The sequence below is a fragment of the Dama dama genome, chromosome 1 (assembly GCF_033118175.1).
Source record: "Dama dama isolate Ldn47 chromosome 1, ASM3311817v1, whole genome shotgun sequence".
NCBI lineage: Eukaryota > Metazoa > Chordata > Mammalia > Artiodactyla > Cervidae > Dama > Dama dama.
This window is the reverse complement of record NC_083681.1, coordinates 19595132-19611152: the sequence shown is the minus strand read 5'-3', so window position 1 is coordinate 19611152 and position 16021 is coordinate 19595132. Positions and strand designations below refer to the sequence as shown.

Sequence of the window (16021 nt, the reverse complement as noted above, 5' to 3'; positions counted from 1 at the left end):
AGTAAGATTTTTTCCCAGGTTAAACTTTCTCTAAACTTTTTTCCATTTATAAAAAGGCATCAAGAAGTCCAACAATATATCCCAAGATCACTATGAACTTACCTTTCAGTGTTTTTTTGGACAAGGGAAAATCTGAAAATCTTGTAATTTCATTTACATTTATCTGAAAAGTAAAAGGGGACTACATTAGACAAGACAAAATAACATACTGCATAACTTGTTTTGCAACAATACTAATTTGTATCTAAACTGTGCTGCTTAGCTCATCCTTTGTACTACAGGAATAAATTCAAGCATCACTCTAGTTAAAAACCATCATTCCCTCTGGAAAAAATATGCCTTGAGGAAGCTATCATCAAAAATATAACTTTGTAATCATTTCTACTTTAAAAAAAAAAAATAAAACTTCACTCAACATACACACACTACTACCACACACTACTACCTTCAATATCCACGAAAACCTCTAAAATGTTAACAACATAATAAATCATCACGTCATTTTTAGGAAGAAAATTTACTGTCAGCCCTTTCTTCAAAGAATATCAGTTTAGGAAGTAAGGGCAAAATGACTATAAACCAAAGACCATGATGAGAATACGTCTCTTTACACACTTTGGAGAATAAACTGAAATTAGGTGCAGAAATACATCTTGCTGGCACAAACCTCTCAAATCCAACCTGACAACTACTCATTTGGGGGTATACTGAGGGAGGAGTATTGTTTAATAATAACCAGTGGAAGTGTCTCTGTCGTGATCTGAAGCCACAATAAGTAACATTTTGCCCTTTAACTTTACATTATCTAATGTTCATCACTGACATTGTTTTATTAGCATAAACCCAATTTTCTGGATTTCATTTTATTGCAGATGCTGAAAGCAGGAACTTCGCAGATATGGGAATATGTTGCCAAAATACACGATCCACAAAAGGAGAAGGCTGCATTTCTAAGGTTGATTTATTTAAATTACACTCCAGGAAGTAAAAGGATGGCACCTTGTATTTCATTTTAGTCCAATATCGTCTTTCCCAAGAGTCTAGATTCTTAATATAGTCCAGACAGGGTTATTCTCTGGCCTCAAATGATGTAACACAAATATTAACACATTGCCTTAATCCCTACAAATCATTTTGGATAACATTGGAGAGGAGGCAGAATCAGTGTATGAGCAGTAAAAGGAGAAAAGTTTATTCAAATAATATCCTGTCCTATCAAGGAACCTAAGTTAGGAGGTAATTTCCCAAACTGGACATTAGCTAAAAATCTGTTTTCAGAGCAAGTGGAACGGTTATAGGAGCTAGATGGGTAACACACTCTTTAATCCCCATCAAAGATACAGTCCACAGGCCAAGTGGGCTACTCTTTGTAACGCACAAAGTAATGCACCGCGGTGCACATCCTTCTAAAGTTTATCGACTTCCTAGAGGGAAAGTCTGGAAGAAGGAAGCTTTTCCAGCACTCTGCCAACCATTAGAACATAAGCTATACACAAACACAAAACACACACAAAGCTATACGCTATACACTTAGAAAGACGTCACCAAAGATAAACAACAAGTTTTTACTTCACTGATGCTCTGGAACAAGGGTCAGCAAACCATGGCCCACAGACCAAATCCAATTCCTTTCCTGTTTTGTAAATACAGTTATCTGGAGCACAACTACAACCATTCATTTATATACTATGGCCCACAAAACTTAATATTCACTATTTGGCCCTTTACAGAAAAAGTCTGCCCCCCATTCTAAAAGTGAAAGTGAAAGTCTCTCAGTCATGTCTGACTCTTTGTGACCCCATGGACTACACAGTCCATGGAATTCTTCAGGCCAGAATACTGGAGTGGGTGATCGTTCCCTTCTCCAGGGGATCTTCCCAACCCAGGGATCGAATCCAGGTCTCCACATTGCAGGCGGATTCTTTACCAGCTGAGCCACCAGGAAAACTAACAGGGAAGCCCTGGTTCTAGAAAACTGTCAATTACAGTCCAAAGAACACTTGGAGGCCACAGCAGAAGATGGCTATGGTTCCTACCAATTAAAAAAAAAAAAAAAAAACCCTCTCTTTCCCCTTACCTTCATCCTTTTCTTTTCTTAGGGGAAAAAAAAAAAATAAACTCTTAGAAAACTCATCAGTCTGTTCAGTCGCTCAGTCATGTCCAACTCTTTTCAACCCCATGGACTGCAGCACGCCAGGCCTCCTTGTCCATAACCAACTCCCAGAGTTTACTCAAACTCATGGCCATTGAGTTGGTAATGCCATCCAACCATCTCATCCTCTGTTGTCCCCTTCTCCTCCTGCCTTCAGTCTTTCCCAGCATCAGGGTCTTTTCAAATGAGTCAGTTCTTTGCATCAGGTGGCCAAAGTATTGGAGTTTCAGCTTCAACATCAGTCCTTCCAATGAACACTCAGGACTGATCTCCTTTAGAATAGACTGGTTGGATCTCCTTGCAGTCCAAGGGACTCTCAAGAGTCTTCTCCAACACCACAGTTCAAAAGCATCAATTCTTCAGCACTCAGCTTTCCTTATAGACCAGTTCTTCAGGCACTCTGTCTATCAAATCTAATTCCTTGAATCTATTTCCCACTTCTACTGTATAATCGCAAGGGATTTGATTTAGGTCATATCTGAATAGTCTAGTGGTTTTCCCTACTTTCTTCAATTTAAGTATGAATTTGGCAATAAGGAGTTCATGATCTGAGCCACAGTCAGCTCCTGGTCTTGTTTTTGCTGACTGTATAGAGCTTCTCCATCTTTGGCTGCAAAGAATATAATCAATCTGATTTCGGTATTGACCATCTGGTGATGTCCAGAAAAATCATACACCCTCTAAAATCTGTATCATCATTCTTTTGAAATCAGAGAACAGACATTTCAGTGATGGTACTTACTGAGAACTTCTCAGAACTGCTGGAAAAGTTAGAGGGGGCAGAGTAAGGGGAACAGGGTGGAGGTGGATATTACTTAACCCCACTCCTTTACTTCCAAATGTCTCATTTCTCACAAAAGTGAATGATGCTTTTACATCCCAAAGCATGAGGGAAGAAAGTATTTAATACTTCCTAGAATGCTCCACCTATTGCAATCAAGAGAAAAAAAGCAATCTACCTCAAATCACACCAGACCCAACTTTGACTAAGGAAAAAAAAAAAAAAATAGATTAGAAAGCAGAGTTCCTATACAGCATAGCTGATTACAATAAAAATCTAAATGAATCCCAGGTGCAGAGAGCTTGAGTCATTCAGCAAGTGAAAACAGTTGCTGAACTAAAATAAACAGTTCAACATTTCTCACTAAGCTTCAATCCTCAGCTCTGTATCAGCCCCTTGAGAAAACAGGCCCTACATGGTGGCCTTAGAAATAAGCCCCCCAGAGTTCCCACTGTGGAAGCAGAGCTGGCTGATAAATGCCAGCTGTCACCCCTCTAGAGCCACCACTGAAAAAGTCATGCCTGCCTGGCCTGCGCCCAGTTAATGACCAAACGCCACAGAGGTACCCATTCCCGCAGGACAAGGTGTCCCTCTGAAGGGAACTTTGGTTTGAGGACACCCTGTCAGGAGAAGCTTTCTAAAAACAGCGCTGCAGCCTGAGTGCTTCCTACCCACTCCTTCTGTCCTCTCTCCTTTCCTTCCCTGTTCCTAGTCCTTCTCCTTTACCTTTACACTTTCCCCCAATAAATTCCAACTCACTTAATCCCATCTGGGTATCTGCCTCTCAAAGGATCCAAGATCTAGATTATACCAATAGCCTAGCCTCTAGATCAGAGAAGGCAATGGCACCCCACTCCAGTACTCTTGCCTGGAGAATCCCAGGGATGGGGGAGCCTAGTGGGCTGCCATCTATGGGGTCGCACAGAGTTGGACACGACTGAAGCGACTTAGCAGCAGCAGCCTCTAGATCCTTTATAATTTAGATATGGTCTCTAACTGCCTCCCAGAAACTCATCACTGCTTCCAGATAAAATTTTTAAACATAGCTTCTGTATATTATTCCTACTGTTGCTATAACAAATTACCAAAAACAGTGACTTAAACCAACATTTATTTATTAACTTACAATTCTGCAAGTCAGAAGGCCAAAACTAGTTTCCTCAGCTAAAATCAATGTGTTGGCAGGGCTGCATTCTTTTGGGCAACTTTAGAAGAGAATCCATTTCCTTGCTTTTTCCACCTCCTAGAGGCTGCCCATATTCCTTGGCTTATGGTCCCCTTTATAGTTTTGAAAACCCAGCCAGCATGGCAGTCAAGTCTCTCATTTCACAGCCCCCCAGACACTGACTCTCCTGCCTCCCTCCTGCATGTTTAAGGACCCCCCCCCCCCCCGATGGTTATGTTGGGTCCACTTGGACAATCCAGACCAGTCAACACATTTTAAAGTCCGCAATCCTTGCCATATAACTTAATCACAGGTCTGGGGATTAGGATGCTGACATCTCTAGGTCATTATTCTACCTGCTACAGCCTTCAAAGCCATTCAGTCTACTTGCAACTCCCTTCTTCAACCTCATCTGAGGCCACTTCTGAAACATACAACACATGCCAAGGAGTAGGTCCCCCTCAAAGAACACCACACATTTTCACATTTTTTTGTATTTCTTCATGTTGCTCCCTCCACCTACAATGTCCGTGGCCAATCTTTTCTACCTGGAGGACACATCATTCAAGAACCAGCTCCACTCATGGCTACCACAAACTGCTAGGCAGTCCGTGCCCTACACAAAGGCATCTGCTAAGGCTGAGGTGTGGAAGCTGAAATTCAGCCCACTTTCAGCTCCACAGGCCAGGCCTGAGGCTGCAACCACCAAGAGGAAGGGTAGCATGCCCAGAGGAAAAACCTTTCTCTCAATCGTAAGGCCAAAATGGGCTCTGCAGAGAAAAACTGAACCTTTCCCCCTAATTATACTATCCCCTTGCTCCACAGCACTGCACATATTTACTACCATTATATTTGTTAAAATGTATCAACCCCACCACACCTGCCAAGGGATACAGTTATTTTTTTTCCCCACCTATCTTTACCTATGCTTCAACAACTACCTGTCAAATTGTTTCAAATGTCTCTGAATCAAATTGTTCAGTATTTCACCAGTGAGGCTACTAAACACCACCTGTGTACTGTCCAATGTAATAAAACTGTAATGTACAAATTATACCATCTGAGAAGCCATATGCTGAGGGTCTGCCCCTTTTTACCTACAATCTGCTCTGACTGTATCTCAGGACTGCTAACCCAGGCAACTGATTTCATACTGCATTTATTTCTTAATAAAATATTTCTAAAATTAAAAAAAAATAAAAACAATATTTGGTGAGGAAAAAACTGCTCCTTCAACTTAGTGAAAAGACTGGATTTAAATATTTCCGTGCAAAGCAGTAAAACATGGTGACTTGGAGCCCTGGCATCAGACCTATATCTCCTGGATTAGAACTTTTTCACTTACTGTTTAACGTTGTGCCAATTATTTAGCCTTGCTGTGTCTTAAAGTTTCGTAACATATAACGGGAACAATCTCATAGGGTTGTTTGCTGTGAGGATATGGCAAGTCAACATGTATAAAAGCTTGATAAATGTTAGTAAATATTATTAAAACAAGAGATCAAAACGAGTGGATCCATGTTACCAAGCAGAATAAAGTCACCTGGAAAAGGCCAGCATGCACCAAACATCTAAACACGAAGGGCCTTCTTAAGGACAAGCACTGCGGGACCCACCTTTGGGAAGAGCAAAGGGAGTGTATCAATGGCCCAGTGGAAGAACTGACAAAGAAGTTAAAGGCAGTCATCACAGCCTGCTGATGATATAATAAAGGCATATATGAAATGCTACAGACACACAGCAGCCCTAACCCTACCAGCAGAGGTCAGAAAGAAAAGTTGGTGGTAAATCTTGGAGGACAACTAGACGTCCTCAGCGTTGGAGGAATGGGACTGCTCACCGCAAGCAGTGGAAACATCAAGGAGTCTGGCCAGCTCACAAGAGCGCAGGCTGCTCGTTCACGTGTGCCTGCCACATACCACTTGGCTTACACACGTTACCTCACTTGAGCCCTACAACATTCTCAGTGGTTAACAATCTCTGTTCAATAAAGAAACTGAGACACAGGGATATTCAGAAATTTGGCTAGTCAACACTTAAACTGAGTGAGATTTAAACCAGGTCTGCCTGATCATAAGGAACTTACCCTTTCACTGGACTAGAATATGCTGACATGTTGAAGTGTTTGAAAATAACTGTAAGCCAAGAAGGACTTTAATCAGGAGTAATAATGGACTGGGATTTCATCTCGGAAAGAATCATTCTAGCAGTGATATGGAGACTAGATTAGAAAGCAGTAAGACCAAAGGGACAAACCCTACCACCTGCTTTAGTAACTGAAGGTTTGCTATGCCCGTTTAAGTATTTATAAGGCCAGCTTTTGTGTTACAATGGCAGAGTTGAGTAGTTCCACCCTCACAACCTGCAAAACTAAAACCACTGACTATTCTGTCCTGCCTGCTGACCCATGTTAAAGCACTAGCTCCTGAGGTAACCCAGGCAAGGGATGACGGAGCCTGAACTAAGGCAAGCAGTGGGGATGCAGAAGCACTGAGAACCCGAAGAAGCAAGGCTGATCACCAGTGTGACTAACAGAATGTGAGTGGTAAGAAGGAAGCCTCCGGGATTAATCCTAGGTTTCCAGCTCAGCAGTCTGCTTAGGCTGGGGCCAGGATGTGGTAGCTTCCCAGGTGGCGCGAGTGGTAAAGAACCCACCTGCCAATACAGGAGACATAAGAGACTCAGGTTAGTTCCCTGGGTCAGGAAGATTCCCTGGAGGAGGGCATGGCAACCAATTCCAGTATTCCCACCTGGAGAATCCGATGGACCGAGGAGTATGGCAGGCTACAGTCCATGGGGCTGCAAAGAGTCGGACATGACTGAAGCCTCTTAGCACTCTGAACGTGGTAGCCTAAATAATGGTCCCCAAATATGTATCTCACACGACAAAAGTGACTTTGCACGGTGATTAAGAGCTTGTCGGGAGATTATCCTCAATTATCTTAGTAGACCCTAAATGTGATCAAAGCACCCTTACCAAAAAAAGGACATAGGTATGTGTGACACAGAACAGAAGGCAGTGGGTCTGTGGAGGCAGAAATTGGACTTCCGCAGCCACAGGCCAAGGAAAACAGCCACCAGAAGCTACGAAAGGCAAGAAACAGAAGTTCCCCTACAGCCTCTAGAGGGAGTGTGTCCCACTGACACCTTGATTTCAACCCGGTTAAACTATTTCAGACTTCTAGCTTCCAGAACTGTGACAGAATAAATTTCTGCTGTTTTAAGTCACCATGTTTGTGGTTAATTTGCCATGGGGGCAATACGGAAATACATACAAGACTGTGAATTTAGGAGAAAGAGATAATGAACTCAGTTTTAGATTTGTGGCATTTAAGGTATTTTATGACACAGTTAAATAAAGACGTCCAGCACCATCAGGGGGAAAAAAATCATATGAAGTCAGAATAGCTCTGGGTAGAATACAAGGAGTCACAGAAATAAGCCTTGGGATTACATAAGAGAACAGAACAGAGTGAGAAGAATAAACGGATGAGGCTCTCCTCTAGAGGCAATTCCAGTCAGATGAAGAAGGGTCCAAAATGTAATCTAACAGTAATTTACCTTACAAAGGCTTCTTGAGGTACTGTGTATACAGCACAGTAATAAAAATATAACAGGTAATATGTGGAAAATTTATGCATCAGACATTGTGCAGCACACTTAACATGCATACTTACTAACCACTCATAACTTTCAAACTTCGGAAAGCAGTACAACAAGGCCGTATATTATTACCCTGACTATTTGTTATATGCAGAGTACATCACACGAAATGCCAGGCTAGATGAATCCCAGGCTGGAATCAAGATTGCCAGGAGAAATAACAACCTCAGATACATAGATAATACCACTCTAATGGTAGAAAATGAAGAGGAACTAAAGAGCCTCCTGGGAAACCAGATCTGAAAGAGACACGTGCACCCCAATGTTCATCACAGCACTGTTTATAATAGCCAGGACATGGAAGCAACCTAGATGACCATCAGCAGATGAATGGATAAGGAAGCTGTGGTACATATACACCATGGAATATTACTCAGCCATTAAAAAGAATTCATTTGAACCAGTCCTAATGAGATGGATGAAGCTGGAGCCCCTTATACAGAGTGAAGTAAGCCAGAAAGATAAAGAACATTACAGCAAACTAACACATATATATGGAATTTAGAAAGATGGTATGATAACCCTATATGCAAAACAGAAAAAGAGACACAGAAATACAGAACAGACTTTTGAACTCTGTGGGAGAATGTGAGGGTGGGATATTTCAAAAGAACAGCATGTACACTATCTATGGTGAAACAGATCGCCAGCCCAGGTGGGATGCATGAGACAAGTGCTCCGGCCTGGTGCACTGGGAAGACCCAGATGAATCAGGTGGAGAGGGAGGTGGGAGGGGGGATCAGGATGGGGAATACGTGTAAATCTATTGCTGATTCATGTCAATGTATGACAAAACCCACTGAAATGTTGTGAAGTGATTGGCCTCCAACTAATAAAAAAATAAATAAATAAATAAAGAGCCTCCTGATGAGGGTGAAAAAGGAGAGTGGAAAAGCCAACTTAAAACTCAACATTCAAAAAACTAAGATCATGGCATTCAGCACCATCACTTCATGGCAAACATGAAGGAGGAGAAAAAGTGAAAACAGTGACAGATTTTATTTTCTCGGGCTCCAAAATCACTATGGACGGTGACTGTAATCATGAATTTAAAAGACACTTGCTCCTTGGAAGGAAAGCTATGACCAACCTAGACAGCACATTAAAAAGCAGAGACATCACTTTGCCAACAACGGTCCGTCCAGTCAAAGCTATAGTTTTTCCAGTATCATGTACGGATGTGAAAGTTGGACCATAAAGAAGGCTGAGCACCAAAGAATTGATGCTTTCGAATTGTGGTGCTGGAGAAGACTCTTGAAAGTCCCTTGGACAGCAAGGAGATCAAACCAGTCAGCCCTAATGGCATTCAACCCTAAATATTCACTGGAAGGACTGATGCTGAAGCTCCAATACTTTGGCCACCTGATGTGAAGAGCTGACTCATTGAAAAAGCCCCTGATGTTGGGAAAATTAAAGGCAAAGGAGAAGGGAGAGGCAGAGGATGATTAGATGGCATTACGAACTCAATGGACATGAATTTGAGGAACCTCCAGATGACAGTGAGCTTCCAAGGTGGCTCAGATGGTAAAGAATCTGCCTGCAATGTGGGAGACCTGGGTTTGACCTGGGAAGATCCCCTGGAGGAGTGCATGGCAACCCACTCCAGTATTCTTGCCTAGAAAATCCCATAAACAAAGGAGCCTGGTGGGCTACAGTCCACGGGGTCACAAAGAGTCAGACACGACTTAGAGACTGAATAACAAGAATACCCATAACTAATGAAGGTAGATACTATTATTCCTTTTAAAGACAAGAAAAGAGAAGCAGAGTAACTTGCCCAAAGTCACTCATCAGGTGAGCCAAGGTGAGGTGCACATGCATGTTCAGTCGTGTCCGACTCTTTGCAACCCCACAGGTGAGCAAAAGCCAGAACCAAATCATCATCATAACTTAAAACCCCCAATCACACACCCAAAAAAATATATATGTATACGTGTGTGTGTGTGTGTGTGTGTGTGTGTGTGTGTGTGTGTATACATAAGCCCAAAACAAACTCTAAGCTTTATCTAACCTTACTTTTGATCTAAGGGTTATTTAAAGAAAAGCTATACCAGCATGACACATGATGACTTTAATTCCAGATATGTCCCATATGTTAAATCCCTGATTACACTGCACTAAAAAGAAGCAATCACTGAAAGGCTGAATGAGGTGTGTGAAGGCCAACAGACATAGAATTTATGGGGAAGGAAAAGAAAGGGTAGTGGCAGCCCCAGGGAGCCTGAGCAGGTAAGAGAAGTCAAGAAGTCAAAATGATAACTACAGGGATGCTCACCTGGGAACATCAACTACACTGTAGGATGGTGAGGTATCAGAAACAGACCAGGAATCCAGCTTTTCTATGGCAATTCTTAGATGGGGACATGAAACAAGTTGTTGTCCTTCAGTTGAGAAAATGAAATAAGTGTAGGAAGGATGGGTGATGTTCAGAGACACAATTCTAGCATAGTGGTTAAAAGCAAAGGCTTTGGAATCAGAGAAACATGAGTCTAGGTTCCAATGCCACACCACTTACTACATGTGAGAGCTAAATACAAGTTTCTTATTCTCCTGGATCCTCAAGGTTCTCATCTGTAAAAGGGAAATAAGACCCAATACCTCAGATCAAGCCAAATAATTAATGTAAACCACATGGTGAGTGGCTTACAATGTGTCATTATTTACCATTAGGTTGTATTATTTTTATGAACATTGCAAAACCACTGCAGATGGTGACTGCAGTCATGAAATTAAAAGACGCTTGCTCCTTGGAAGGAAAGTCATGACCACCCTAGACAGCATATTAAAAAGCAGAGACATTACTTTACCAACAAAAGTCTGCCCAGTCAAAGCTATGGTTCTTCCAGTAGTCATGTATGGATGTGAGAGTTGGACTATAATGAAAGTTGAGCACCGAAGAATTGATGCTTTTGAACTGTGGGGTTGGAGAAGATTCTTGAGAGTCCCTTGGACTGCGAGGAGACCCGACCAGTCCATCCTAAAGAAAATCAGTCCTGAATATTCATTGGAGGGACTGATGTTGAAGCTGAAACTCCAATACTTTGGCCACCTGATGCGAAAAACTGATTCATCTGAAAAGACCCTGATGCTGGAAAAGACTGAAGGCAGGAGGAGAAGGGGACGACAGAGGATGAGATGGTTGGATGGCATCACCGACTCAATGGCCATGAGTTTGAATAAACTCCGGGAGTTGGTGATAGACAGGGAGGCCTAGCGTGCTGCAGTAGTCCCTGGGGTCGCAAAGAGTCGGACACGACTGAGCGACTGAACTGAACTGATAACTATTACAGCAATTAATCTCCCCATGCTTAAGCACTACTACATTTTCCCCATTTTATAAAACCGCTGTAGTGAGCCAGAGGGCGGCCTGGTCGGTCAGGAAGCCTGGGCTTGGCACCCAGCAGACCACCTGTGGCCTCAACAGGGTCCCCGGGGGCACCTCTCATCCCACCCCCTTCTCCTGCTCCCCAGGCAAGGTCCCAGTGCCCGGTCGGCCCGCTCGCCCGTGCGGCCCAGTGCGGCAGGAACATGCGGCCCCGCGCCCCCTCCCCGGCGCCTGCCTTACCTTCTCGTAATTCTCCATGAGGCGGCTGATAACCTCGCGCTCGACCTGCCACTCGGGTTTCTTCTGCTGCTTCCTCATCTGCTTCTTTTGGCTCTGCTTGTGGCTGTGTTTCTTCTTCCAACGATTGAAGCTCCGCACCGGGTCGGGCCGGGCTCCCGTAGCCCGAGAGTCCGCTGTTTTTCCCATCGCGGCGGCGGCGGCGACAGCCCACACCTCGGTGAGACTCGAGACCCCTCTGGCCAAGCGCGGAGATAACGCACTGAGAGGACGCGGAACCAGCGTGGGGCGAGAGGACGACTGCGCAGGCGCGAAACCAGGAGCCAGCCCCCGGGCTTTTAAAACCGGGGCACGCGCGGTCCACGACCAGGGAAAACTGGATGGTGATTGGCGACTTGGAATTCGCGGGGCGGAGCGAATCAGTCTCGGGTGGAAGTGGAGGCGGGGCAATCTGAGTAAGAGGGCGGGGCTGAGTGGCTCCTAAAGCACGCCGTCGCTTTAAATAGGCGCAAGAGCCCAGCTTGCTGTTACTATGGTGACGTCATACAACTTAACATTTAAAAGGCTGTTACTTTGCCCTGTCTTTTCCTTGGCAAACCTCAGGTTGACACGCACCGCCCAACCCCCAGTATACACACACACAAAATCGGTGAATTAGAATTGTGATCCTCGTTTTGCACGTTTCAGCCCAAGGAGCGGAATGATTTGCTGTTGTGTTAATTATTTGTTGTTGTTTTTAAATATTTTACCCTCTACAGAGTCAATGGGGCTTCCCAGGTGGCTCACTGGTAAAGAATAAACCTAGGAGATGCAAGTTCATTCCCTGGGTCGGAAAGGTCCCCTGGAGTAGAAAAGGCAGCCCACTCCAGTATTCTTGCCTGAAAAATCCCATAGGCAGAGGAGCTTGGCGGGCTACAGTCCCTGGGGTCGCAGAGTCCGAAACGACTGAACGAGCGAGCACGCACATTGTCTTTATTCCACAGCACTAATAGTTGCATGTATGCTTTTGAAATCCAACTTCAATTTTGAATGTTTAACATTTTGCTGACATACATTTTCATTCTCTTTATCATTTCTTGAAACGTGATAAATACCAATCTTTGCACCCATTTGTATTTTTTTCATTCATTGATAGTTTTTAATAAGAACAAATTCCTTCAAGATACAATAAACAGAATCTAATAAGTTTTCACTGTTTTAGGAAGTTTCTATTTTTTAAAAAGTTTCCAAAACTTCCATCTGTGCTTTTTATTTTTATTTTTTAATATGTATTTATTTGGCTGTGTTGGGTCTTCATTGCAATAAAAAGCTTAAGAGCTTTGGATTTTATCTCAAATGTGTAAAAGTTTGAAAGAATATATACCCCAAAAAACTGCTAAACTTCAACATTGACTATTTTTGCCTAATGACATTTTATGAGAACAAGGAAACATGTACTGTTACATAATCATCTAATTGCTAAATTATTGTTATAAAATATGTACTTTGGGGATCTTATTTTGACTGCAGAATCAGAGGTTCCCCCCCCCCTCTTTTTAAACAAATCTGAGGTTTAACAAATAACAAATGTTGGCAAGAATGTAGGAAAAAGGGAACCCTCATACAGTGTTGGTGGGAATGTAAATTGGTGCAGCTGGGAAACATTATGGAGGTTTCTCTAAAAACTAAAAATGGAACTATCATAGGACCCAGCAATTCCACTTCTGGGTATGTATCTGGGAAAAAGAAAAAACATTAGTTCAAAAAGATACATGCACCCCAATGTTCATAGCAGCATCATTCACAGTTGTCAAGATATGGCAGCAACCTAAATATCCCTCAAGAGATGAATGAATAAACAAGTGGTAGTGTACATATATACATATATATACATACACACACATATGTGTATATGATGGAATATACATATACAATGTATATCCCATCCATATACAATGGAATATTACTCAGCCATAAAGAAAGAATGAAATTTTGCCATTTGCAGCAGCGTGGATGGACTTGGAGCTCATTAAGCCAAGTGAAATAGTCAGACAGAGAAAGACAAATACTGTATGATATAACATATATGGACTCTAAAAAGCACAACAAACTAGTGAATAAAACAAAAAAGAAGGAGGCTCACAGATATAAAGAACAAACTAGTGGTTACCAATTGGGAGAAGGAATTGAGGAGGGGCAAAATAGGGGTAGGTGATTAACAGGTACCAACTATTTAGGTTTAAAATAAGCCACAAGTATAACATAGGAAATATAGCCAATATTCTATAATAACTATAAATAGAGTATAACCTTTAAAATTGTGACTTGTTATATTGTACACCTTTAACTTATATAATATTGTACATCAATGATACTTCAATTTTAAAAACTTGGTAGTTTTACTAAAATATGTTTCAGAGTTAACTGCTACCAGTCAATTTTTTTCCAGGCACAGAATCTCTTTAATAATAGTTCTTTGTTTAAGTTTTTCTGCTGTCTATAATGTAACTGCTTCTTTACATTGTTACTGAAATTAAATGTTATTTAATTTCGAGAGAGTCCCACAACAGCTGAATAACTTGGCCTAGGAAGCTAAAAGATGATTCCATCTAAGTCCTCTTATCATGTAAAAATAGCAAACAATTTATGGTAAATCAATTCAATTATATGTCAATTTTTTACTAAAAAGGAAATTAACAAAGCATATGTTTATTCAGAAAAAGAAATCCCTCTGTTTCTTTGTGTCTTATCAACATCATTGGTCTGAAGTCATTCTTAGGACACAATACATCTTTGGAATTTCAGAAATTGCATCTTAAGTTGGTTCCATCTTCTTTAAATCATATCCTCTAAAACTTGGCAGAGTCAACCTGCAACCACCTTAATCCCGGAGAGCCAGAGGGTATGAAACCTCTCTGACATTTTCAACAACAAAAATATATCTGCCTAATTGGCTGGAACACATAAACTATTTAAAAGAAGACCAAGAAGTTCGGGCCCACCACAGCTGCTCTGCTGCTAGCCACAGTCAGGAGTCATGAATCAATTAGCTTGTCTATGCACACATTTGTTCATAAGGAGAGAAATACCTGTACTCTGAAAACTATCAGATGCTGGTGAAAGAAATCAAAGAAGACATAAACAGATGGAAAGATATACCATGTTCATGGATTGGAAGAATCAGTATTATTCTTAATACTGATTATTATTTCTCAATCAAAATAACTATACTACCCAAGGCAATCTACAGATTCAGTGCAATCCCTATCAAATTACCAGTGGCATTTTTCATGGAAATAGAACCAAAAATCTCAAAATTTGTATAGAGACACAAAAGACTCCAAATAGCCAAAGCAATCTTGAAAAAGAAAAACAGAGCTGGAGGAATCAGGCTTCCTGACTTCAGACTATACTGCAAAGCTCCAGTCATCAAAACAATTTGGTCCCGGCACAAAAATAGAAATATAGATCAATGGAATAGGATAGAAAAACCAGAAATAAGCCCATGCACCTGTGGTCAGTTAATCTATGAGGAAGGAGGCAAGACTGCACAATGTAGGAAAGACAGTCTCTTCAAAAAATGGTGCTGGGAAAACTGGACAGTTATATGTATAAAAAATAAAATTAGATCATTCTTAACTCAATACACAAAAATAAGCTCAAAATGAATTAAATATCTAAATGTGAGACCAGACACTATAAAACTCCTAGAGGAAAACATAGACAGAACACTCTGACATAAATCACAGCAACATCTTTTTTAATCCATTTCCGAGAATAATGGAAATAAAAGCAAAAATAATCAAATGGGACCTACTTAAACTCAAAAGCTTTTGCACAACAAAGGAAACAATAAACAAAAAGAAAAGGAACCCACAGTTTGGGAGAAAATATTTGTAAATGATGTGACTGATAAGAGATTAGCCTCCAAAATTTATGAACAGATTATGATACTTAATAGCATCAAAATAAACAACCCACTCAAAAAATGGACAAAAGTCCTGAATAGACATTTCTCCAAAGAGGACATACAGATGGACAACAGGCACATGAAAAGATATTCAACATCGCTAGTCATTAGGAAATGCAAATCAAAACTACAATGAGGTATCACCTCACACAAGTCAGAATGGTTATCATCAAAAAATCCACAAAAAACAAATGCTGGAGAGGGTGTAAAGAGGAGGGAACCCTCCTCCACTGTTGTTGGGAATGTAAACTGGTACAGCCACTATGTAAAACAATATGGAGGGTCTAAAATAGACTAAACTAAATATTGAGCTACCATATGACCCTGCAATCCCACTCCTGGGCATATATCCAGAGAAACACATGGCCCGAAATTATACATTCACCTCACTGTTCTTTGCACAACTGTTTACAACAGCCAAGACATGGCAACAACCTAAATGTCCATCGACAGAGGAATGGATAAAGATGTGGTACATACACACAATGGAATACTACTCAGCCATTAAAAAGATTGAAATAAGGTCATTTACAGCAACATGGATTGACCTAGAAAGTGTCATTGGAGAAGGCAATGGCACCCCACTCCAGTACTCTTGCCTGGAAAATCCCATGGACGGAGGAGCCTGGTAGGCTGCAGTCCATGGGGTCACTAAGAGTCGGACACGACTGAGCGACTTCACTTTCACTTTTCACTTACTTGCATTGGAGAAGGAAATGGCAACCCACTCCAGGGTTCTTGCCTGGAGA

General features: G+C 41.6%; 1 protein-coding gene across 1 annotated transcript in view; it reads right to left on the bottom strand.

Moving 5' to 3' along the window:
- The window catches only part of DDX10 (DEAD-box helicase 10), a 281000-nt gene extending 269372 nt beyond the window's left edge, over positions 1 to 11628 (bottom strand). The window contains exons 1-2 of the mRNA XM_061144350.1: positions 11327 to 11628; positions 103 to 163 (exon numbers count right to left, since the gene is read on the bottom strand). Of these exons, the coding sequence (XP_061000333.1) occupies positions 103 to 163; positions 11327 to 11512 (247 nt within the window). The 5' untranslated portion in view covers positions 11513 to 11628. The remainder of the gene's footprint in view (positions 1 to 102; positions 164 to 11326) is intronic.
- Positions 11629 to 16021: the final 4393 nt, after the last annotated feature.